Source organism: Ambystoma mexicanum, chromosome 6p (genome assembly GCF_040938575.1).
Source record: "Ambystoma mexicanum isolate Mex_15411 chromosome 6p, UKY_AmexF1_1, whole genome shotgun sequence".
Lineage (NCBI taxonomy): Eukaryota > Metazoa > Chordata > Amphibia > Caudata > Ambystomatidae > Ambystoma > Ambystoma mexicanum.
Genome location: NC_090935.1, coordinates 19,435,929 through 19,462,333, shown reverse-complemented (window position 1 = coordinate 19,462,333; position 26,405 = coordinate 19,435,929). Strand labels below are relative to the sequence as shown.

The 26,405-nt window shown below is 50.3% G+C and overlaps 1 protein-coding gene across 4 annotated transcripts in view; it reads left to right on the top strand.

Annotated features, from left to right (window-relative positions):
- LOC138511145 (histone-lysine N-methyltransferase NSD2-like) overlaps positions 1–26,405 on the top strand; it is a 583,237-nt gene that overhangs the window by 257,953 nt on the left and 298,879 nt on the right. For all 4 annotated transcript variants that reach the window (XR_011280576.1, XM_069626644.1, XM_069626642.1 and 1 more), the window contains one exon: positions 1,346–1,615. Coding sequence is in view for 3 of the 4 variants with exons in the window: in XM_069626644.1 (XP_069482745.1) it covers positions 1,346–1,615 (270 nt within the window). In the remaining variant the exon portion in view is untranslated. The remainder of the gene's footprint in view (positions 1–1,345; positions 1,616–26,405) is intronic.

Here is a 26,405-nt window from a genome sequence, read left to right as displayed (position 1 = left end):
ATTTTGCCATGTTTTATTTTCATGTGTCCTACTGCCTTCTCCATTGGTTGGGTAACTCCAAACTAGCCTCGCACTGAATGCACTGGCATAGAGATATAGGAATGTATAGCAAACTGCACATATCTTAAATAACCAAATTCCTGTTTCCGTACATTACATATATTGATTTTATTATAGGCAGGCAGTATCCAAAAAGTCCTTTGAACTGTATCCAACTGGCACATTTATCTGACACTGCAGCATCCCCCCCCGCCCCCCCGAGATTGTTAAATTATGTTACACGTTTTTTGGTAGGAAATTTCTGGGTCTGGCATGTAGGGCCGCTATCACCAGCAGTCTTGTGGCAGAGTACTTGCTAACGAAGCGTACTTATTGCCACACTGTTTAGGCTCCATGCAGCACTCTGATACAATGTTTATCACAGGGGGACGGGTGGTGGGTGTCAGCTGAGTGAAGGACTGGTTTGCCCCATCAGGGTAGCAAACCTGTGACACACAGCATCTTAATAGCCCTCTTCGAAGGCGAGCACCGTCTGCTTGTGCCATTTCCTGGCTAACCTGCAGTAGGTGCCATTCAACAAAAGAAAAAAACGATTTACTTTCATACAAAGAAACATACTTTCAACTTTTTTTTTGTAATTCTTTCAAAATGTTAATAAGTTACTTTAGGATTTTGTTAGATTGTTTCGGATTTTGTTTATTTCTTGTACAACTTACAAAATGCCGTCTTGGCATAGCGTTTAGTGCATATCCAAGACGTCCTTTTTCTGCCGATAACCCAATCATATCATGAGCCTACTACAAATTAGACGCCCTCTTGGTCCCTTTTTCATTAGCTAATCACTACCTCGTAAAGTTGGCATGTAGAAGTACTAATTCGGTACATCAATTGTTTCTACTTTCATTTAGTGAGTACTGAGCTTCAGTAACATACCAGGACCGTGTTGCTCTTTAATCCTTTCATCAGAATACATACTGAAAAGTGTCCTCCCTACAAACTTCCCGGGGCATTCTGTTTCCATGTTCTTCTCCTCACTAATGCTGAAGCATTCTTCCATGACAGTAGCCTGCCCTAGTTATTCATGTGCTTCAGATAAATGCACCCCAATGCCAGGCTCCGTATCTGAATCTCCAGGTGATGCGTGGCGATTCTCTGCCATGATGATCTCTAATGGCTGGTTCTACATTGGATGGGGAAGAGTCCAGAAAAGTTATTGCTGTTTCTAGAAGCCATTTGTTGACCTGGGGAAATATGCTTTGTTTGTATTTCTGGCTGCCTAATTCATAATCCAATAAAATACACACATTTGTTAGATTTTAAACCTATCTTTTTTGTGAACCCACAGAAGAGTAAACGTTACGGAAATGTGCAGATCCCTCCAGTGGACCTGGAGCAGATCCCCAGGTGTAACTGCAAGCCCACTGCTGAGAAACCATGCGGCTTCGACTCCGATTGTCTCAACCGGATGCTCATGTATGAATGCCATCCTCAAGTCTGTCCATCTGGCGAGCGCTGCCAGAACCTCAGCTTTACCAACCTGCAGTATCCCGAGACCAGAGTCATCCAAACGGAAGGCAAAGGCTGGGGCCTGGTGGCCACCAGAGACCTCCTGAAGGTATGCAGGTTGCGGATTTTAAATGTTGCCTTTGTACTGTGCTGTAACCTTTGGGTTGAGCTGGACCACTAGGCATGCACAGGATTTGTCACCAGGACTGGTGCTCGTAGCCTCGGTATGAAACCAGTCAACACAAATTAAATGGCTATCTGACTATATAGCCCAATACTGAATTATACACAAAGTAGTTTAGGACCTCAGAAGGTGAAGGCTCACATGTTGAGTGATTATTCGTGCGCGTCCCCCTTCTAGATAAGATGAGGAAATTATCTTTAAAAGACTAAGGAGAATTGTGACCTCATACAGAGCAGAGCTGACTTACGTGGAAGGGATGCAGGAACTAGAGCATGCAGACTCTATAAAGCCTCGAGAGTATCTAGGATCAGTGTCATTTTGGGATCAAGATGAAGAATCTTGTGCTACAAGATAGATGGAGAGATCAAGCTGGTTTACACGTGCACACATGCAAAGAAACGCAAGCAGACCAAGCACTCTTGAGACTAAGAAAGAAGCTATTTGGGCAAGAAAAGACAGGCATCCAGCGCTAGCACACTGTTACAATAGATGTTTGAACAGCTGTGGGAGATATGTACAGTGTGGGTGTATTGCCCTACACGCCACAGTTCGGAAATACTATCACACAAGGTTTGTACAATCACACTGCGCCAAACAAAGTTTTTCATTGCATAGCTTTGCAGATTTAATAGTGGGTTGAGTCAGCCTGACACGTGTTTCGAGAATGCCTCTTCTGAGGCTGGCATATGTACAATTTATAAATGAGTTATGTGTATATATAATATCAAAATTGGTGCAATGCAAAGTTAACCCCCCAAATGGGTAGCGCAAGGAAAGGAACATCAGGGGGTGATGCAAACCCATTCATATTACAATTGTACAAGCAGTAAAATAAAATGCATTAACATGAATACATACCAATTGTTGGAAGGCAATAATGGAGTACCATTAGACAGTTGACAATTCGGATCATAGAACACCTGTCATCCATATCCAATTGTGAGAGCAAATATCCTCTAGCAATTCACTGGCAGGAAAAGTACCAAATGTATAATAAGCAGGCTATTCGATTCACTGGCATAGTTCAAGCAAGTATTACACAAAGAGGGGGCAATCGTGAACTGAGATTGAGGCAACTGGAGGCTAGATTTATTTGTAAATATAGATTGACAACTCGGGGCCTCAACTCAGATCATGAATTTCATGTATTTCTATAATTACAGCACAGATAATGTGGCGTACTAATATCTGATTTACTAATACTCGTGTTGGTAAGTTACCGTTTATCTAATAAAATGGCATACTCTAGTATGTGTGTATTGTGTGTATTTTAGCCCAACTGTGTTGCCTCAAATCTAGGTGCTACCTTTGTGTATTTTGGCCAATTGAGCTGTTCCAAACTTAGGCGCTATCTCTCGTGTATCTCTCCGAACAACCTATCTTGAAGGTATATGCTACCTAGGCACCTAGCATTACCATCATGCTCATTAGTGCGCTCCATATACTGTATTACACTCTGGCCTTACAGATTGCCTCAGTTGCCCAGCTACTCACTGTAATAACTCTCCCCCTAGGGGTAAAACTCACCCAGCCATCCAAAAGTCTGGTTTGTCTGAACCCACACTTCCAGATACTGTCCAGTGTGATTCCTACAATGAGCCCTGCAACCACCACTACAGGTTCATACCGCCCTAGCAAACACTTCAACCTATACCTCAATGCCCCGGCTCTGTGGTTGGAACACTTTGCCAGGAAACCTACCCCTAACCAACCCTGCTCCCTTTCTCTCAGAAACAAGAGATTAGGCACTAGATTCCGCCTCCGACACACCCGCAGCAATGTTACCAAGCAAATTCCTCACACAGCACCCCGATCACCTTCACCCACCGCTACCTGCAAATCCACTATCGGAGGTTAATCCGCCTCGGTTGAAGGGCGCTCTTATCAACGCCAGATCCCTCGCAGCACACGGACTAGACATTGTTGGCCTCATTACCACCGCTGACCTTGACTTCATTGCTATATCCGAAAGGTGGCTACATGCTGCATATGGCCCTTCACTATCTCTGGCCTTACCGCCTGACTATGGCATCACACAATGTGATTGTACCACTGCCCAATCCAGAGGCGGTGGTGTGGCCTTCATCCATAAAAACTCCCTTGGCCTAAGCGTTCTGCTACCAAACTTGATTCAGCTGAATCATCAGTCAAACTATCACTAACGCCTAATCAAACGGCCACCATTCACCTTATTTATAGCCCCCAGGGCCAGCACCATCCTTTGTTGGTGAAATATCAACCCTCCTCCTCGACAAAACTAACTCCCAAACTATCATACTAGGCGAACTCAATCTGGGTCTTGGTGACCTGAAAGATCCTGTTGCTTTAGACTTGGAGAATGCTCTAACTGACCTCTGCTTTACCATGTACATTCAAGAACCCACTCATAACAAAGGCAGGACCATCGACTGGTTAGCCGCAGCTAACTGCAATATCAACGTCCTCGCCAATACCCCTTGTTTATGGTCTGACCATCACATCATAACTTTTAATATTGAAGCAACCCCGCGGTCCCCGACCTTGATAGCCCCAGCCCTCCCCACCAGAAGAAAAAAGGACATAACCAAGGCGAAACTCCTCCCTTTGCTACTCCCTTCTCTCATTGCTGCCACCGACACCTGTTCTGATCCCACCTCCTTAGCAGACACTTACAACGGCACTATGCTTACTGCTATTGACTCCATTGCACTCATCAAACTCGGGAAGTCTAAACCACGAGCACATCTTAACTCCTGGTTCACCCCACAGTTAAGAGTGCTCTGCAAAGCTAAACGTTCTGCTGAAAATCGCTGGAAAAGCCACCCCTCTGATGAGCATCTCACTCATCTACAAAGATGCCATTATCACTGCAAAAAAAAAGTCCCTTAATAATCGTATCCTGCAAGCTGACTCGAACACAAAGGAGCTCTTTAAAAAAACCCTCCCTAGGCCCCAACATACCACCTAACTTCAGACCCATAACCACTGTCCCGTTTCTGCTCAAGATCCTTGACCGGGCAGCATACCTCCAGATTCAAGACTACTTGGAATCCAACAATCTCCTAGGTCTACGACAATGGGACCGAAACGGCTCTGATAGACTTAAAAACCCAAATTGAGGTACTGAAGGACAAGTGAAAATTAGCTTTGCTACTTCCCGACCTCTCTGCGGCATTCTATCTGGTCAACCAGCAGATCCTATGCATGCCCCTCCACTCTGCTGCCCACTTCTCCACCTCAGCCACAGCCTGGATCAAATCCTTTCTGAGTAATAGATCCATGAGGGTCTTTGCCCCATCCGCGGATCCATCTCCAATTCACTGTGGAGTTCCTCAGGGATCCTGCGTGTCACCTACACTCCAACATCTTCACAAAATCTCTTCGATGTGCTAGACTATCTCGGTGTCTCCTACACAAACTATGCAGACATCCAGATACTCGTTCCCATCACAGGCCAATATCTAGTTGACTCCAAGGTCCTTAACAAAGTCTACTTGGTCATCCAAGCCTGGATGACCCAACACCAGTTATGCCTAAATGACGACAAGACTCATTCTGGGCACTTCGCAACGCCTTAGCAAACTAGAGCCAGCCTACAAGTCATTTGCCATTGACGGTAATACTATCCAAGTTTCGAAAGACACCCAAACCCTAGGCTTTTACCTTGACGCCACTCTATCCCAAATAAATGCAGTCAGATCAGCTTCAGCTTCTGCATACACATGTAAACTCATTGCAGCCTGCAGACCGTTTCTTACCACTCCTAACAGTGTCACACTAGCTAGAACCCACATTATGGCCAAGATTGACTATTGCTGTGCTCTCTACTTAGGAACCAGCCAAGAGAACCTGAATAAACTTCAAACAACCCAAAACAACGCTATTAGAGCTGCCCTAAACATCCCTCGCAACCATCATATCTCCGAATCCAGAACCAATCTAATGTGGCTACCTGTCAAACGGAGAATCTCTCTGAAAACACTTGCCCTCACGCACAAGTGCCTGGCGAACAAGGCCCCCCCACCTCTGCAGTCGGTTGTCCCGCCACTCGACATCCTGACCTCAAAGGACCGCCCAGACCCATTGTCTATCGATCACGATCGTTCAAACTGCAAAAAGCGAGGGGCACAAGTTTCCCTGTCCTAGCTTCCAAGTTATGGAATGCCCTTCCTGTCACCATCAGATCTGAGGACTCATTCAACACATTCAAGTCAATACCAAATCTTGGCTCTTCAACCAGCTTGAAGACACGCTCGGCACCCCATGCCTTCCATTCCCTGGCCCATTATAGGTATGTGTGTGTGTATATATGTATATGTATATATATATTTCTGAGGCTTGTGGAATCTGCTTAGATCCACATGCTGTGCATTGGCCGACATCTAGTGGAAGCTGCGGAGTATTAGTTTGTTTTTCGAAAGTCGAAAATGGGCGTCGACACAGGCGTGCCAGTAATACTATCCCTAGTGTGACGTCCACTGTACCCAAGATCCCTCACGCGTGTAGGATCCTCAGATTGTTTTTTTCCGCCATACTGGTCGGAAGCATCTTGCGGAGTTCCCTGGCCTTAGCCATACTTTTGCTGTTATTATAATTATAATTCTTATTCATTCCCTTCCCCACCCCAACGTCGACCCTCAACCTCGACGACGGCTGGAGAAGTCATCGACCGTCGACTGCTGCACGACGGATCTGGGCCTCGGAAGGCCGCTGGCCTCGGCCCGGGCCTAGTAGGCCGCTGGCCTCGGCCCTTACAAGTAGGGAGAGTGGGGGGTGGTACATACTCTTCACTCTTGATATATAGTTACATTTATATATTCCTACACTTAGCAGCCCGCTGCCTTAAGGTGCGTATGGAGGGTACCCCTTTTCAATTCTGCCCCAAGTGCAATCGCAAATACCCTTGGGTCGACAGGCACGCCACGTGCAATCTCTGCTTGCCGAGGGATCACCCCGAAGCGAACTGCAGAGCGTGTAGTAGGTTTAAACCTAAGACACTTAAGGACCGTTCGACAAAGCGTTGGGCCCACCACGCCAGGCAGGAGGCCATGGCAGCGGAGGGCGCCTTCAGCGATGGCAGCGACGCCGTACTTTCGGACGGCGAGGGCATTACGGCGTCGAAAGACAGCCGACGAGCGCAGGTCCCCGACCTCGGAAGGTCGTCCGGCAGGGCGGCTATGGGGAAGACCCCCGGCGACGCAAGCGCTACACACCTAACACACACTAAACACACTAAGACCAACCGGACCTCGACGACGTCGACTTCCCGGAAAGAGGCACAAAAAGAACGGTCCGACTCGGTGTCCTCTGGGCGCTCTCGATCGAGATCGCCTCACGACGCAAGGCAATCATCCACTCTTGCCAAGAGTGCCTCGCTACACACATTAACGGAAGTTCGATCGTCGGGAGACGAAGACGACTTCCACCCCCAGGCCGCGCTCCAAGATACCGAGACCGCGGTTAACACCAGTGAGGCCCCACGCCCGAAGCACACAGATACCTCTCCAGACCCTCGGCGCCAGGCGTCGAAAGTCTCTGGGGCCCCCAAGGGACAGGGAAAACATTTTTCCACGCACGGGGAAGGGGGGAAACAGCGGAAAGCACAGCCTTCCACCCCTGTAAAGCCATCCTCCCACCCTAGGCAAACAAGCAAACACAAGTCTACCCTTGAAAAGTCCCATAAATCACCTGCTAAAGTAATACCCTGTTCCAGGGAATGGTCCAGTGAAGACATAGACAGGGTTATGTCTAGGATGTCTTCCTTAGCTGATTTTTATGATAAGAACCCAGAACACTTTCTTTCATATAACCCTCAAGGGGCCACACCCTCAGGCTCCTCCGATCCCATCCCGCTAAGTAAAAAGCCCCGGGTCGAAAGACCTGAACCCTTCGAGGTTCAGCCTTACTCCACTCCACTCCATATTCTACTCCACTCCCCAGTTACCAGGGACAAGTTTTCCCTGAAGAGGACCAGGAGTTTGACATTATGGAAGAACAAACCGGGACAGATTACTATGCGGAGGATGAGGACCTGGAGGAGGGAGAAGATGAGCAGGACATTTACAGAGTAGATTCCCCAGTACAAAGCGAAGCCCCAGTTACTGACTCTCCAGTTGATAACCAGCCCCTCCTTAACGAGGTTCTCGCTCGAGCAGCGGAAAACTTCCACATCGACACCCACGGTGTACAGGAGGAAAGGGACTTCGCGGAGGAGTTTGTAGGAGAGAGAAGACCAGTCGCTCAGACCATCCGGACCGCCAGTAAGACTGAGATTCTACTCATCGGCACACCCACTCCCTCCTTCCCTGCAGCTCTCTGGCCGGCCTCCCTTGGCCCCCTTCCTGCCCCTACCTGCAAGGCTAAAAACCTCGGGGTCATCTTCGACTCCACACTCTCCTTCTCTCCTCATATATCTGACGTCTCTAAGAAGTCACACTACCAGCTGCACCTCCTCAGAGGTATTCTTCCCTTCCTCTCCTTCCCCCAGAAGCTCACTGTCTCTCGAGCCCTGGTTCTCTCAAGGCTGGACTACTGTAACAGCCTCTATCTTAATCTGCCTGCCTCCACTCTCCGCCCTCTGCAACTTATCCAGAACAGAACTGCGAGACTTGTCCTTGGCCTCAAGCCCAGGGACCGTATCTCTCCAGGACTGAAATCTCTTCACTGGCTCCCAGTGGCTGCGAGGATTAAGTTCAAAACCCTCTGCATTGTCCACAAGGCCTTCTGGGGCCTGGGACCTAAATACCTCCAACTCTCTCTTCCTAAATATCTTCCTTCACGAGCCCTTCGCTCATCCGTCTCCAACTCCCTCATGGTCAGCCGCTTCTCGAAGCAACGAGCTGGGGGTAGATCTCTCTCCGCAGCTGGGGCCTCCCTCTGGAACAGCCTTCCTGCCTCCCTGAAACTTGAGGAGAACCATCTCCGGTTCCGGAAGCACCTCAAAACCTTCCTCTTCGCTTCTGCCTTCTCTCTCCCTCTCCCCTGCTAATCCTGCTTAACTCCCCACTGAATTCAGCACTAAACCTGCATCTGGGCCACCCTCAGCAACCTCGGTCCAGGGCCCAGCCACTCTCCACTTGCACTGCCTCCCCGGCTCCCCCTGCACTGTGGGACTGTCACTGTATCCCTACAGCCCCTTTCCCAGCACTTGCTCTGCACTTACCTCGCACTTGCCACCAGCTGGCCCTTTCTATTTATTATTTATTATTATTTTCTACGCTACTTACCTTGTACTGCACTTCCCCCCCACCTCCTCCCCCCTGCACTTCCTCCTTTTCCCCTTACCTCTGCACTTGCGCGATCTGAATGACACCTGGCCTAGTAGGATCGTTTGTCTGTTTTCCCCTTGTTTCCCTCCCTCCCTGCCTCGTCGCGCCTTGAAACACTTGTGTATAGGCGCGTTACAAATACCATATCATATCATATCATATCATATCCCTATCCTCAAATCCATCCAACGAAGAATAGATCCTTCCCTGGTAAATCCGAACCTCACCAGAGCTGTCAACCCCAGAATTGAAAAGATTTTCCGGGCAGCCCAGTCTGACCCTCTGTATATAAGGGGACATCTTAAACCAGATTCCCTAGTGGTTACCAACACTAGAAAAAGGGCTGGCACGCCCTTATCTTCATCAGAAGCTCCTCCCGACGAGGAGAGCAAAAAACTTTACGGGTTTGGCAGGAAGGTAGCCTCAACGTCCGCCTACCAAGCAAGGATTGCGAATTCCACCACCCTGTTGGCTAGTTACAATTGCCATCAATGGGAAGAAGTCGCGGCGCTCATTGCCTCTGCTCCAGAACCATTAAAGGGCCAGCTGGCTCGGATCTCGGCAGAAGGGAGAGCCGTGTCTGGTTGCATTTTAAAAGCAACTTTCGACGCCGCTGACAACGCAGGGAGATTGATAGCAGAAGGTACTGTTATCAAAAGACATGCGTGGTTACGGCAGTCGGGATTCAAGACAGAAACCCAGGCTTCTTTAATAGACAAGCCAGTGGAACCCGACCTATTGTTTGGGAAAGCGGTCGAAGACGCACTTAAAAATGCCAAAGATGAATATGAGACTCTCAAATCCCTTGGCCAGCTTACCAACAAACCCCCTAACCAGAGGGGGAACAGTAATTTTCGTCGCCCACGCGGACAAAATTCACAAAGAGGCAACTATGCCCAGGGACAGGGTACACAATGGAATAACAACCAGCAGTCTACCCAGAGTTACGGCAGGGGTAACAAGAGAGGTCGTGGAAGAGGCAGAGGCAGCCCCAACAAGGGAGGTGGCACGCCTCCACCAAAACAGTGACGCTCAGTTCAGGGTCCCTTGCCACGCAACCCCAGTAGGGGGACGCATTTCCACCTTCACCCAGGCTTGGGAAGGGATCACCTCAGACAGATGGGTGCTGTCAACAGTATCCGCAGGATATTGTATAGAACTACTGCAGCGTCCCCGGAACCATCCTCCACGACAAAGAGTGCACTCCCTAGAGCATCAAAGGATCCTTCTCGAGGAGATCGCCATTCTGCTAGAAAAGGACGCGATAGAACTCGTCCCAGGACACCAGGTAAACAAGGGTATCTATTCAACTTCTTTCCTTGTGCCAAAGAAAGATTTGACAATGCGCCCAGTATTGGACTTACGGCCTGCCAACAAGTATGTCAAGCCCCAAAAATTCCGTATGACCACGCTACAAGAGGTAATCCCCCTCCTAAAAAAGGGGGATTACATGGCAACCTTGGATATGAAAGATGCTTATTTTCATATTTCCATGCTCCCAGCGCACAGAAAGTACTTGCGCTTCAAGGTAGACAGTCGCCACTACCAATTCAAGGTACTGCCCTTCGGGATAGCTTCTGCACCAAGGGTATTCACCAAGGTACTGGCGGTGGCGGCTGCACACCTACGCAGGGAAGCAATCCCGGTGTACCCTTATCTGGACGACTGGCTCATAACGGGGGAAACCCCAGGAATTTGCAGGTCAAACATTCAAAGGACTATCGACCTCCTCCACGAATTAGGCTTCTCTATCAACGAGAAAAAGTCAAGTCTGGTGCCAAGCACCTCAAAACAGTTTCTAGGAGCTATCCTAGATACTCAGAAAGGATTGACCTTCCCTTCGGAAGAGAGAATTAGGAATATACTTCTGCAAATTCCGCATTATCAGTCAGGTCAACAGATAACAGTACGCAAAGCTATGCGGTTACTGGGCATGATGGCGTCATGCATTTACCTGGTCCCCCACGCGCGTCTGCGCATGCGTCCCATGCAGGAATGGTTGGCGAAACAGTGGTCTCAGGCAAGTGGTCATTGGGACGATCTAGTGGTCGTTTCGCCAACACTCGTACAGAGCCTACACTGGTGGACAAGAGAATCTCGCAAAGGGGAAACCCTTTTACGATCCCGAAGTACAAGCCGTGGTGACTACAGATGCATGCCTGACTGGGTGGGGAGCTCACCATCTCCACCACACAGCTCAGGGTCTCTGGTCTCACTCAGTAGCCAAGAACCACATCAATCTGCTAGAGCTTCTGGCAGTATTCCGAGCGCTAAAGGCGTTCGAGCCCCATCTACTGAACTTGTCGGTGCAGATCAGGACGGACAGCACGACAGCCATGTTCTATCTAAACAAGCAAGGGGGGGACTCGTTCGCCAAATCTGTCCAAGCTTGCCCAGAAAATCTGGATATGGGCACTCAGACGGAACATCTTCCTGTCATCGCAACATGTTCCAGGGGAGCTCAATTCCCTAGCGGATGCTCTAAGCAGAGACTCCCTCCCAGAAGAACACGAATGGGTCCTTCACAGAGACGTGGTAGAAGATCTCTTCTCTCAGTGGGGTTTCCCCACTATAGACCTATTCGCCACAAGCGAAAACAAACAATGCCCAGGATTTGCATCCAGGTTCCCCCAACCGGACTCCCAAGGGAATGCCCTGTGGATGAACTGGTCAGGGATGTTTGCGTACGCTTTTCCACCAACTCCTCTCCAGGAAGGTGGTGTACAAGATGAACAAGGAATCGATGACGCTCATCCTAGTTGCTCCCATGTGGGCGAGACAACCATGGTTTCCACACCTACGCAGGATGGCGGTGTGCGAACCCATCAGACTCCCAGCCTGGTACAACCTACTGTCCCAGCAACAGGGTCAAACAGTGCATCAGGAACCCAACTCTATGAACCTAGCAGCATGGCTCCTGAAGTCATAGAGTTTGGACATCTCAAATTACCACAGAGGTGTATGGACATTCTAAAGGAGTCCAGGAAACCAAATACAAGGCACTGTTACTTTGATAAGTGGAAAAGATTCGTTATCTGGTGCCAGAATAAACAAATCAACCCGGTTGATTGCACTCCTTCCAACGTTGTGACATACATGCTCCACCTGCTGGATGCAGGGTTGGTTTTTAACTCACTGAAAGTACACCTGGCAGCCCTCTCGGCTTACACCACATCCCATAACAAGGTCTCGTGGTGGAAAGTGCCAGTGGTTAAAGCCTTCATGGAAGGAGTAAAGAGACTTCACCCTCCTATTTCGAACCCACCGCCAGGATGGGACCTCAACGTGGTGCTAGCTAAGCTCATGGGACCCCCATTCGAACCCATGCATAAAAGTAGTCTCAAACACCTGACTTATAAAACGGCCTTCTTAGTAGCCATTACCTCCATAAGAAGGGTCAGTGAAATTCAGGCTCTGTCAGTGCAAGATCCTTTCTTTACTATCCACAAGGACAAACTGGTTTTACGCACACACCCTAGGTTCTCACCTAAATTCATATCCAAGTTCCATGTAAACCAGTCCATCGAGCTTCCGGCTTTCTTCCAAAACCCGCAAAGCTCGGCTGAGGTGAAACTACACACCCTAGATGTGCGTAGGGCGGTCCTATACTATGTAAATAAAACCAGACCGCTAAGGAAAACAGATCAACTGTTTGTCTCCGTAGCTACAGGCAGAGAGGGGGATCGCGTCTCTAAAGGCGCTATCTCGAAGTGGATTATCAACTGTATACAGCTGTGTTACTCTCTTTCTGAAAAGACTCTGCCTTTTACGCCAAGGGCCCACTCTACTAGGGGCATTGGTGCCACTCTGGCTTTCATTGCAAATGTTCCCCTCGACACCATTTGCAAAGCGGCTACTTGGAGCTCTATTCACACTTTTACTCAGCATTACTGCATTGACACTCATTCCAAGACAGATACACAAGTGGGACAAGCGGTTCTAAGACACCTGTTTGCTCATGACCCTTCTCACATCCCACCTCCTTCTTCTGGTACTGCTCGCTAATCTATGCACAGCATGTGATCTAAGCAGATTCCACAAGCCTCCGAAGGGATACATTACTCACCGTAATCGTATTTCTGATGCTTGTATCTGCTTAGATTCACATGCGACCCACCCTTCCTCCCCTCCGAGAGAAGGCGCATGATTGCTTGTAGTCTTACCTTTCTGTCCATCTGCTTGGATTATCTGTACTCGCGCTACTCCTCATGCTTCCTCATGTCAGAAAAAATACAATCTGAGGATCCTACACGCGTGAGGGATCTTGGGTACAGTGGACGTCACACTAGGGATAGTATTACTGGCACGCCTGTGTCGACGCCCATTTTCGACTTTCGAAAAACAAACTGTAATACTCCGCAGCTTCCACTAGATGTCGGCCTATGCACAGCATGTGAATCTAAGCAGATACAAGCATCAGAAATACGATTACGGTGAGTAATGTATCCCATACTCATGTCATACCTTCATCCACATTCTATTTTTGTTTACAGAATTGCTCTGTATGTATTACCTTCATGTATGTCTATATTTTCTGCATGTAACCTCTGCACAAATTGCGCCCTGATGCCTCCGGGTTTGCGCATTTATAAATAAACAAATACAAATACTCTATATTCAATTGGTCTCATCCTTTATCTTTTTTTATCTTGCATAATTGGTCTATTCAAGAAATCGGACTAGTGGAATTGGTAAATATATTAATTGGTTATGTATATTTTGGATCATGGCGTGACACACTTTATCGCTGTGCATTCAACTGAAATGAGATGGCTAATAGACTAATGAGTATCTCTTTATTCTTTGGTTATTCTTCACTCATTATTACCTTCCAACAATTGGTATGTATTCATGTTGATGCATTTTATTTTACTGCTTATACAATTGTAATCTGAATGGGTTTGGATCACCCCCTGATATTCCTTGCCTTGCGCTACCCATTTGGGGTGTTAACTTTGCATTGCACCAATTTTGATATTATATATACATAACTCGTGTATTTATAAATTCTACATATGCCAGCCTCAGAAGACACATTTTCAAAACACGTGTCAGGCTGACTCAACCCACTATTAAATCTGCATAACTATGCAATGAAAAACGTTGTTTTTGGCGCAGTGCGATTGTACAAACCTTGTGTGATAGTACTCTTTAGGCTAGCTTCATAGTGACTAGATTGTGGCATACGCCAACATGTACATATATATTGGACTCAGTAAAGAATGGGTGTTTCTGGCGATTCCAAGAAGGCTGCCAGTTGGTGAGGACGCACACCTCCTGTGCTCCGCACACGCAGGACTCGATGGGCAATTTAAAGCAGTCATAACAGGCCATAAACGTGCCAGCAAGTAACGTCCTGCTGTGACCAGTTGTGGAAAGATGCGAGAAGCAATCTCGCACCTGCATGGGTGCACCGGCAGACAAGTGTTGGCAAGCGACTGACAGGAGAGCTTGGCGGGTGGAGGGCCCTGGGGGCTTCCTGCAGGTGGTATGCACTCTACTGCGGCAACAACACCAGCGGTGAACGGCGGAGGAGACAGTGAAGCGGAGGATCCCTCCCAGACGGATGGTGCCTGTGTTGGCCCCTCCGGCACAAGAGAGGAGACGGGAGCGGGTTGGCGGTCCGCTGCGAGAAGGAACCCTCTGCCCTCGCTCCAGCTGGTCTGGCCCCCCACCATCCCTCAGAGTGCAACACTGCCCGGGGATGTGCAGAGCCGAGGAGCGTCTGAGCGAGGAGTGTGCCCCTGCGGATAATGCAGCCCCTGCCAAGCCCGGCGGCAGCAAGGAGTAGGAGCAGACCTCCAGTGCTCCGTCTGACACAGGGGGCTGAAACCACAGCAGAACCCTGGGGAACGGGGACGTCCACACACACATGCTCTGCCCATAAAGCAGGGAGCAGATAGCTTGGCCATCCGACAGTCGGGCCATCTCTACCTGAAGGCCCCATAAAAACACTGGACGTAACCATGCACCAGGAAGCCACAACAGAAAAGGCAACTATACCCCAAAACACATACAAGAGTGGTGTGGACCAGTTCTTTTTTTTTTTTTCTGTGCGGAACCGGTTGGCTTTTGTGCGCACATTATTTTCCATGTGCGCAACTGACTAATGAGGTAAGCCACTTTGTGAGCTGCCGTCGGAAGAGAGTTTGGAACGGAATTTCCTCTTCCCAGCCACTGCAATTCTTTATAAATCTTACACTTTTTCCACACACATTGGGCCTTGTTACAAGTCCGGCGGTAACCCTGCCGGTGCTACTGGGCGGTTGCCGCCAGACTTGCAATATTTACCGGCACCTGGCTTTACAGAAACACTAAGGGGATTACGACCCCAGTGTTCCTGAAAGTCAGGCTCTGGTAAATTGTTAATCCCCATTCCCTGTGAGTCCCATAGGACTCTATGGGAATGGGAACCGTTAATAACGGTGCCGGTGCTTCTGTGAAACTCTGCGGGCAGGTGCAGTTCCGCCCGCCAGGTCTGACCCTGGCGGATGGGACGGCATGCACCCCCAGAGTCGTACTGTGCCAGTCCGGGAACACCAGTGCTGGTAGGCTTACCGGCACCAGTGTTTCCTGACTGGCACAGTCATAATGAGGCCCATAGGCTAAAATAAAATATGCCATATGTGATTAAACAGAAAACTCATCAACCAGTCCCAGACGCATAGATGAATGTCTCCCTCATTATGAGTTTGGCGGTAAGGGGTAAAGTTGGCAGTAACTCCATTACCGCCAACTTTACCACTATGCCAAATTATGATTTCAGGCCTGGAGTGGAGGTTTTGCCTCCATGGAAAATCCTGGAGGTAAATCCTCCAACTCAATGCTGAAATTGTCGGAATTTCCGCTGTGGTAATTCAACCAAAAAATCCACATTGAGTACAATGGACTCCATATGAATGGGGAATTACACCGCCACCACCAGTTGTATTCTGGCGGAAATTCCTCCGGACCAAGTAGCGATAACAGTAATTTGTTCGGGCGGTATTCTGGCGGATTTACGCTGGGATACCTCCCCAAGTCGTAATGAGGCTCTGTTTCATGCCACTAGAAAATCATACATTTGTATTCCAAAACACAAATATCTCTTGTCGTAACTGATGTGGCTGTCAAGAAACTCAGACAGAATACATTTGTCGATGGATTAATGGTAATTAAAAGCAATGTGTCAAAAACATGCTGAAAGGAGTTAAAGTGCAACTTTAATGGACTAATTCAAGGGCCAGGAGAACATGTTTCTAACAATTTGTGTAAGGATGATAATTGCATCAGAATAACTGCACCTTAGAATAAGATGACCCAAAATTCCTGTGCCTCTGCTTACTATCCACGTTACGTTCGCTTGTGGGTAGTGATAACACCAGCCTTAGAGCTATGAGACATATGCAGCATGCATTTTTACTCCTTAAAAAAGGAAAATGTGCCTAGGGAAAAACAAACATATCATTGCTTCAACCTACACTGATCATTTTTCGAATTGGTGGCATAGGACGGAACAAACTCTAATAATATTAATGCCCGATCTCAAAAGGAATTTTCTGGGTAAAGCTCATATTTTAATGAGCAGAAAGTATCGCTATTGGCAAAGTTATTATTTTTATTTTTTTTTAATGTGGTGATGCTTCCACCCATACCCTTCCCCGGCTTCTGTGCTTGCCTCATATACTAGTTGATAGAGCACTGTAAAAAGTGAGGGATTGCAGCAGTAAACACTCACTGGGATATTTGCAGACCGACAATACTTTGCAAGCAAGGCATATTTAAATGCCTCAACATATGATGTGCATTTTAAGAATGGCACGACTCTGCATGTACACAATTCTTTTGCAGTCTATACAAGATTGTTTGCAACATACCCCACCCTTACATCATTGTGTAGGATTACACAAGTGCTCAGTGAAACTGTTTTTGTATAGAAGCAAGTTACCATATAATGTGTGACGGTCTATGCCCAAACAGATCTCAGAACACTTGGAAATGATGTAGATTGTGTGAAAAGCTTTCTCTTGTCTGACTATCCAGTGCCCTTATACTATGGATGAGTAATTCCAGGCATACCTATTATCCCTTGTAGGCTAAGTAAATGAAATAGAGATGGTAATGTTAGTAATGCTAAAGTAGGAGACACTGAGCATCACATTTGTCTTTTCAAAATCTTTAGAGGGCAAATTAATATTTGAATTTTATAATGTGTTAACTTACAAGGGGGCCGCTTCAAAGCACTTGCATGACATATGTACAAAGTAGAGGAAGTATGGGATTTGGTTACACATCCAAGTAGCCTACTTATTTACAGTCCGTATCCAATATTTGAGCTGGTAGTTCGATTATATAGTGTGGGCGACGCTTTTGGTAAGGCACAATGAGTAACAAATTCTGGCGCGTGGCCGTTCTTCATGTTACAACAAACATAAACAAGTGGATGTAGGTACATGTCTGCTAACCTTTTGCAGAGCCAATAGAGGAAGAGTCAAGGTTGTCCGGTAGTAGTATAATGTACTCTGGGGCAGAAGTTGGAGTCATAAGGTAAAAGTGTGGTAGTCGGGTTTAGGAGTCCTGGGTGGGGAGGGAAAATATTTGGTTAATGTGTGCAGGCATATCTTGGTTAGATTCTTCTGTTCATGGAGCCAGTTTCTGATCGTAGTTTTTAACCTCTTGTGTTGTATTTTGCTGTTAGGGATTTTAGGTGCATAGTGGTGTAATGCAAATTAGCAGAATATCAAGACTAGTTGCTTATTTTAAGAGAGAACATTTTAGGTAATTGCTGCGGCTTGTGCCTTATTAAATCTTTTTCAATAGGGGAGAATTGTCTGTCTGCGCTGCTAAAAATCTTCTGAGCGGCACCCAGAAGGAAGCTGGGCAAGCGCACATGCGCACAGCTTAGAGGGAACATTGCCAGGTATCCTAGAGACTCCCCTACCCAGATTACGAGGAATGCTTTCTCCAGGTTCTCGATCTCTTCCCTTCTCTCTGTGATTCATTGCCTTAGATTTGGAAAAGTTGATCGAGAACCAGCACTTTTGTGAATTCCGGCAGCTTTGTCATGGCCCTAGGCATCGTATCCTTCGAGTCCCCCTTGAAGAGCATGATATCATCTGCATATAGCGCGATTTTATGGGTCTCCTGACCGCACATCACCCCTTTGATCCCTGGGTCCTGTCTGATTCAGATCGCACACGGTTCCATTGCCATTGCGAAGATTAGGGCGGAAAGGGGGTAACCCTGCCTCGTATTTTGATGTACTCCAAGCTCAGACCATTGACTGTGAAACTCGTTGATGGGATCTGAAAATTGGCAAGCACCATTGTGATGAATTCTTGGCCACATCCGAAGCCCTCCAGGACCAACTTCAGATATCGCCAGTCCAAGCTGTCGAATGCCTGTCTGGCGTCCAGAGCGGACACTGCAAACGTTTGCTGTGTGCGCGTCCCCATGTTTTACATCTATTGCCCTCCTCACATTGTCCTGCGTATGCCTTCCTGTGATGAAACCTGCCCGGTCGTCATGTATGATACTCTGTAGAACTTTCATCAATCTGGTCGAGAGAATTTTTAGGGGCAGTATGGATGTGGCTCTCCCAATGTCGGTCGTGACTGAACCCCCTTCCCTGATTGCATTGAAGAGGTGTGTCAGCGGGGCCAGCAGCTCTGTGCGGTAGGTTTTGTGATAGCAGTTTCCAAGGCCGTCCAGGCCAGGGGCCTTATTTGTCGGTAATGCAGAGATTGCGTCGCTGACCTCCTGTGCCGAGATCGGGCCCCAGAGGACCAACCTGTCCTGTGATCTGAGATAGGGGGGTGGATCAGATATTGGAACACTGCCGTTCTGCGTCAAGGTCTTCGCTGCCTAGAAGTTCCTTGTGAAATTGCACAATTATTTCTAATTTCTCATTCTCTGCTGTGTGGAGTTCCTTGCTCGTCGTTTAGCTGTGCTGTATAGTTGCGAGTTTTTAGTTTCCTCAGTTTTGCAGCCAGGAACCTATTTGGCTCCTCCTACCCCCGTGTATGTAAGAATTATTTCATGTTCAACAGTGTCTGGGCCACCCTGTCTGCCGTGTGGTTCTCGAGTTGTGCTATAATCTTTCTGAGCTCCCGCAGGGATTTCCTTGATTGTCTGGTTGTATGCAAGCTCTCTGCTTCCTTACCTCCTTTTCTAACTTGTTATAGCGGCTCTTTCTCTATAATATGCCGCAGCCTGAGAAATAAACTCTCCCCAAACTACCACCTTCCCTGCGTCCCAGACCATCTCCCAGTTTCATTCCCCATTATCATGCTCTTCAAAATAATTATTGTACACTCCCTATGAGCCCCAAGTGCTGTGTCCTTCAGTAGCAGCTTGTTTAATCTCCAGGCGGCTTATGCTTACTCCCTTCTCCCCCCAATTCGATGCCAACTACCACAAGCGCATGGTCGGAGAGATACTCCACTCCTCTACTTTTGTTATCTGGGGGACTAAGGTTGCTGAGATAAGGGTCATATCTATTCTAGAGTAGCCGAAACGGACGGGCGAATAGTGAGTGTATTTTCTATTCTCTCGTTGATAAAAACCGCCATGTTTCTATTACTCCAGGCTCCCTAAAGAGTCGTCCCAATGCTTGCCTATTTTTCTGATCCACCGCCGTGGGAGGGAGTGTTTTGTCCAATGTTGGGTCCATAACACAGTTAAAGTCCCCCCCCTCCTCCCCCCACCCTATGATCAATTGACCCTCGCACCAGCTGCCAAACATTTCTAAATTGCCCTAAATAAAATGTCCTGCTTGTCGTTGGGGGCGTAAAGGGCAAGTATTGTGTAAGTACTTCCTTTTCTCCAGCATGGGGTCTGGCATGGATTCACATGCTCATGAATATTCCCCGTCGTCAGGCTGGGAATCCTCGGTAAAGAGAAAACCAGTTTCGTTTCTGATCTATCTTTCGTTTAATAACTAATCACTGGTCTCTGCGTCATACTGACCACAGCCAATGACTGCCCTCTATCTAAGCACCGCCTCTGGCAGCCATCTTCAGATTTTTACCGCACGTTCATGTGTTGGGATCCTCGTGCTATTGCTCTCGAGCGTTAGTGCTAATTCTTTTCACGTTTTTTCTCAAAAACTTTGTTTTTTCGGTCAAAAGAGCCTCAAGCTCCACCGACTCTCCATCCGATCAACGGGGACCCGTGTCGGATTCGTCTGCGCCCCTCAAGGGTGAAGATCTCGTTGAGCTACGCTTTTGGAGGACTCCAGAAGTTTCTCAGGCCCGGTCATGGCCCAGGAGAAGGGAAGCTCGACGCCCGGAAAGCTGTTCAGGGTCTGCCCTGGATGCCAGCTGCAGAACGTCTTCAAGGAGGACGAACACTCTTTTTGCCTTAACTGCCTACATGAGGACGAGACGCACGTGGAGAAGGACTCTGCGTTTTGCGGCAACATGTCGGAGCGGACCATGAAGGACTGCCATCAACGTCTCGCCAACTGGCTGGAAGGGAAGAGCCCGTCCGGCGAGAAGAAGAGGAAGAAATCCGAGCGGTCTTCTAAGACCTTTGAGGACGCCCGGGCGACGGGGGTCCAACATAAGGCCAAGCACCGCGAGTCCGCTGGCACCGGGAGCGCCGAACGGTCGGGCTCTACGGGCGCCATGCTGGGCGCACCCTCCCTGGCACCATCAACCACGAGCCAACGCTCTGGGTCGGGTAAGAGGAAGGCCGAGCACCCGGCGAGGCTCCTGGAGAGGCCCTGGTCGAGCTTGAAGGCGGAGGGGGAGCGAGGCACTGTTCCCCCCCCCCCCCCCCCCTCCCGCTCAAGGATAAGGCGGTGAGCGCACCTCGGGTGGTGAAGGCCTTAATCCATCCGGCCAAGCCCTCTATCGAAACTGTCGTGGCGGCCCTGGCTCAGCCTGTGGAGGCTACACCAGTGGTGGCGACCTCGGGGCTCAGTCTCCCTGCCACCTCGGAGGGAGTCCTCTTTTGTGCCCATCGATAGGACCCCTGTGAAATCCCCCGTGGGGAAGAAAAAGGGGGGGGCAGGGCATCGTCGTAGATTCGGCCTCAACCTCGGAGGAGGAGCTGGTCGAGGTCTTAAGCCACGGCCTCGGCGTGGAAGAAGACCGGCCCGTCGGGATGGATCCCGACGCAGGTGACGACGACATCGTCGAGGGTACCGATGGGGCCCCTGATCGCCCGTCGGATTCCCCTCTGCCAGCGCCGTGAGACAGTTCGGCGGCCATTTTGTTGGCTATACAGTCCTTATGCTCAGAGATAAGGACGAGACTACCGTTGCCGACGGAACCTCTCCCGTCGGGGGACCCAGTAACGGGACCTTCTGGGGTTCCCCCTACCAAGAAAAGGATCCACCCTCCTCCTCCTTTTCAGCCATCGCGCCCCTTCCAGCCCTCCTCCCCGTCCACCCGAGGGGATGATACAGGGACTGACACGGCAGCGACGGGTACGGACGACGAGGTATACGACGAGGATGTACCGTCGTCGCCTCCCACCAGGGCTTCTCCTCCCGACGAGATTGGATCGTTCCACTCCATGATCACCAGGGCATCCGAGCTTTTCCAACTCTGCCCTGAGGAGAAGGAAGGAAGGTTTCCTTTATCAGCGGCGCGAGGCCAAGAGGAAGACAGTCCTCGCAGTGCCTCTATTGGACGACATTTGGGATGAGGGCCTCACCCTCCTCAAGAACCCTTCCACGACGCCAGCTAGAAGAGACCGGTACGAGAAAAAGTACCGGGTCCCGGACACGGCCCGCCTGTGCCTCCGGGCGCAGCCTACCCCGGACTCCGTCTCCGCGGCGGCCAGGAAAAAAGCGGGGGGGGGGCCTCCACATCGACTTCCCCACCGGACGGCGAGGGAAAGAAATTGGACGCTATGGGACGCAGAGTCATCTCGTCTGCAGCGACGACGATTAAAGCTACCAACGCCTTGGCTATCGTGGCCCGATACGACAGGGAGCTCTGGTACAAACTGGCTCCCCTGCTGGACTTCTTGCCGGACGACAAGAGGGCTGAGGCCCTGGAGATCCTGCAGGAAGGTGAGGTGGCTTCGGACCACGCCATTACTGTTGCGACGGACATCGCCGACACTGGGTTCTGCCAGTTGGGCAACGGCGTTTGCCTTAGGCGGCGTGGATGGGTCAAGGCTACGGACTTCCGTCAAGACGTTCAGACCAGAGTCCTGGACATGCCCTTTGATGGGAACAACCTGTTTGGGAAAACAGTGGACGATTCCCTTCAGGCCATTAAAGCGGACACCGAGACGGCCCGGGCCCTTGGAGTTCTGCAACAACGACGGACGCCCTTTCGGAGCAGCGGAGGCAAGGGCTCCTCCAAAGGTTCCGACGGCAGTTTCTCCTCCTACCGTCAAGCGGCCCGCTCGTCGTCTCAGGAGGCCTACAGAGGACGAGGCAAGTCTGGCGGACCCCGCCGTCGTCGCCAAGGAGGTCAAGGCGGCAAAGCCTCGTCGAAGCAGGATTGAACCGGCCGTGGGGTCGGGCCCCACCGAAGCACCCCGGTAGGAGGCCGGCTGGCGAGCTTCGTCAGCGTGTGGGAGTCCATCTCCATCTCCACCGACCGTTGGGTGCTGGACGCCTTGGCCCGGGGCCACGCGCTCGAGTTTCAAAGAGTGTCCGCGCATCCCCAAAGAACTTCACGTCCCTCAACTTCTCCTGGAGGTAAAGGCGATGCTCAGGAAGGGCGCCATCGAACTCGTCCCACTCAGGTTTGTGGTCCAAGGGCGTCATTACCAGTTCAAAGCCCTCCCCTTCGGACTACGATCGGTACCCAGGGTGTTCACCAAGTGCCTCGCACCGGTGGCGGCGCAGCTGCGCCGCAAAGGGATCCACGTCTACCCCTACCTGGACGACTGGCTCATCCGAGCCAAGACGAGGGAGCTCGCCGTGGTTCACACGGCAAGGACCGTCCAACTTCTCACGGACTTGGGATTCTCCGTGAACTACGCAAAATCTACGTCAACCTGGTGCCCGTGCAAGACGCTCTGTTTCTGGGAGCGAGGCTCAACACAGTGTCCCTTCTGGCCTCCCCGTCGGAGGAGAGGACCAGGACCATCCTGGGCAAGGTGCAGCGGATGTTGGTGGCCGACGCGGCCAAGGTGAGGTCCATCAAGTCCCTCCTCGGAATGATGTCTTCCTGCATCTATCTCATTCCCATGTGCAGGCTCCGGATGCGCCCGTTGCAGGAGTTCCTGGACGCGTACTGGATCCAAACGACGGGCAGCTTCGAGGAAAGGATCACACTCGACGAGAGTTTCCGACGAGCGATCCGGTGGTGGGGCACCCGCGCGCATCTGACGGCGGGCATGGACTTCCAGACCCCAGGCCACCAGGAGACAGTGACCACGGATGCCTCCCTGGAAGGGTGGGGAGCGCACACCGAAAATCTGCACGCAAGAGGCCTTTGGCTCCCGACGGAGAAATCCCTACATATCAACGTCCTGGAGCTCCGTGCAGTGTTTTGGGCCCTCAGGTCCTTCCTTCCGTCCCTCAAGGGCAAGGTGGTGAGGATCTTCACCGACAACACCACCACCATGTTTTACATCAGGAAACAGGGCGGAACCAGGTCCCCAGCACTGTCCAAGGAGGCGCAGGACCTGTGGCATTGGGCAAGGGATGTTTCTGGTGCCGTTTCATCTGGCAGGGATAAAAAACACCATCGCCGACTCACTCAGCAGGGAGCTGCGCTCGTGCCACGAGTGGGAACTACGGAAGGATCGCCTCTTCCGACGGTGGGGCACACCCCAGATCGACCTGTTCGCGACGGCGACGAACTCCAAGTGCCGGAGGTTCGCCAGCAGGTTTCCCCAGGCGAGGAGCATGGGCGATGCTTTCTCGTTCCCCTGGGAGGGCCTGTTCCTCTACGCGTTCCCTCCTTTGCCACTGCTAATCCGGCTTGTCAACCAGCTCAGAGGTCACGGTGCAGGATGATCCTCGTCGCATCTGCGTGGCCGAGGCAGATATGGTTCCCGGACCTTCTGGACTTGTCAGCGTCCCCGCCAATCAAGCTGCCAGTGGACGCGGATCTGCTCTCCAGGGAAGGAGGCGCCATCCTCCACCACGACCTGAAATCGCTGAACTTGCAGGCCTGGCTCCTGCAGCGCTAGAGTTTGGAGGATACGACATACCGGCCGACTGCAGAGAGGTTCTTGCACAGGCCAGGGCGTCCTCGACTCTTAAATGCTACGGACACAAATGGAAGAGGTTCTCTGTCTGGTGCCACGCACAGAAGATTAACCCTCTACGGATTACGGCTCCCCAAGTACTGCCGTACCTGCTGACGCTGGCCAAAGCTGGACTGGCACACGCGTCCATCAAGATTCATCTTGCTGCGATCTCCCGATACACCAGAACCACGGGGCGGACGTCCTTGTGGTCTCATCGTCTGGTGAAAGAGTTCATGAAGGGACTGTTCAGATCGTTCCCGCCGGTGAAGGCTCCGGCCCCGGCGTGGGAGCTCAACGTGGTGCTGACCAAGCTCATGGGACCTCCGTTCGAGCCGCTGCACTCGGCCCCGTTGAATTTTCTGTCGTGGAAAACAGCGTTTCTTGTGGCCATCACTTCCGCACTACGGGTGGGAGAGATCCAGGCCCTTTCCTGAAAGGCCCCGTACTTGACTTTTCACGACACGAGGGTAGTGCTCAGGACGCACCCCTCCTTCATGCCCAAGGTACCGTCGGACTTCCATCTCAACGAACCCTTGGTGTTGCCTGTATTCTTCCCGTCGCCTTCGTCGCCGGCTGAGAGGACTTTGCACTCGCTGGATGTGGCTAGAGCGCTGAAGTTCTACGTGGACCGCACAAAGTGTTTTCGGAAGACGTCACAACTCTTTGTGAACTTTGGACCTGTTAATCAGGGGAAGGCTCTCTCGAAGGCTTCCATTTCCAGATGGCTCTCCGGCTGTATCATGTACTGTCATCGGTTGGCAAACCGACCGCTGCCTGGCCGTCCGAGAGCCCATTCCACCCGAGCGATCGCAGCTACCACGGCGTTCCTTTCTGGTGTGCCCCTGCTGGACATATGCAGGACTGCTACGTGGAGGTCGACGCACACCTTCACGAAGTTCTACTGCGTTGATCGGGATTCCAGGGAGGAGTCCAGGGTCGGCCAAGCAGTGCTGCGCAACCTGTTCGCCTGAGGTGAGCCTGGTGAGGAGGTAAGATGCTTAATGTTGAGTTTGATGCAATGCTTAATGTTGAGCCTTTGCCACCTCCCGTGGTTGTGCATGTGTGTACTGCTATGTATTCTTTATTCATGAGCATGTGAATCCATGCCAGACCCCATGCTGGAGAAGGAACAAGTTACTTACCTGTAACTGTTGTTCTCCAGCATGGGTCTGGCATGGATTCACATGTGAACCCTCCCGCCTACCCCTCTGCGGCTCTTCACTTGGTCATACTGCCACTTCACGTGCTTCCAAATCTGAAGATGGCTGCCAGAGGCGGTGCTTAGGTAGAGGGCAGTCATTGGCTGTGGTCAGTATGACGCAGAGACCAGTGATTGGTTATTACTACGAAAGACAGATCAGAAACGAAACTGATACTGGTTTTTTCTTTACCGAGGATTCCCAGCCTGACGACGGGGAATATTCATGAGCATGTGAATCCATGCCAGACCCATGCTGGAGAACAACAGTTACAGGTAAGTAACTTGTTCCTTATCGTGCCTTTAAGCCCAAGGTACCTCCCTTCTGTATCCCTGCAGAGCTGTATTTTTTTTTTTAACCCTACTTCTTGACTAATCAAAATGGCCACTCCCCCTTCTTTTCGCCGGATGCATAGTATTGTTGGGGGAAGGCCCGATGGGACATCCTCTTGTCTTTGGGGACGAGATGGGTCTCCTGTAGGATCCCTATCGTTGTCTGCATTGCCCTTAGCCTACCTAGGATTGACCGGCGTTTCATTGGCAAATTCAGCCCGTGTTCAGGGAGACTACAGTTGAATCCGCCATTTCAATATGTGTAAAGGTTGCTGATCATCCCCTTTACGTAACAGCCTAACCCGGCTCCCTCCTCCCTTCCCGAACTCTGGACCGTTCCCTAATATTTACACCACCTATTCCCTCTCCCCACCCGTGCTTCTCTCGTAGGGCTTTCGTTATTGGCCGCATGAGCCTCCTTGTGTAGAGTCGTGAGCGCCAGCTCTTGAAACCGCTGGATTGGATTACCGTTGACAGTCAGGTCAGTGATGGTTCTGGCCGCTATTAGGATGCTTTCCTTCATTCCATAAGGGGGGAGGGCCACCAACACATCTCTGGGCCTTGAGCCCGGGTCATTTCTCTTGGGGCCCACGCGATGTATCCTATCAAACCCAATCGTTTCTGGCATGGTGTCATAAAGCATGTTGCTAAAGGTTTGTTGTATCGTGTCCTGAAGGTCCCTATCCAGTACAGACTCTGGCAGACCTTTAATCCTTATGTTTGACCTTTGTGATCTGTTTTCAAGGTCTTCGACCTGCAGTTCAAGGTTGTTGGTGGCCCGAGCCACTTG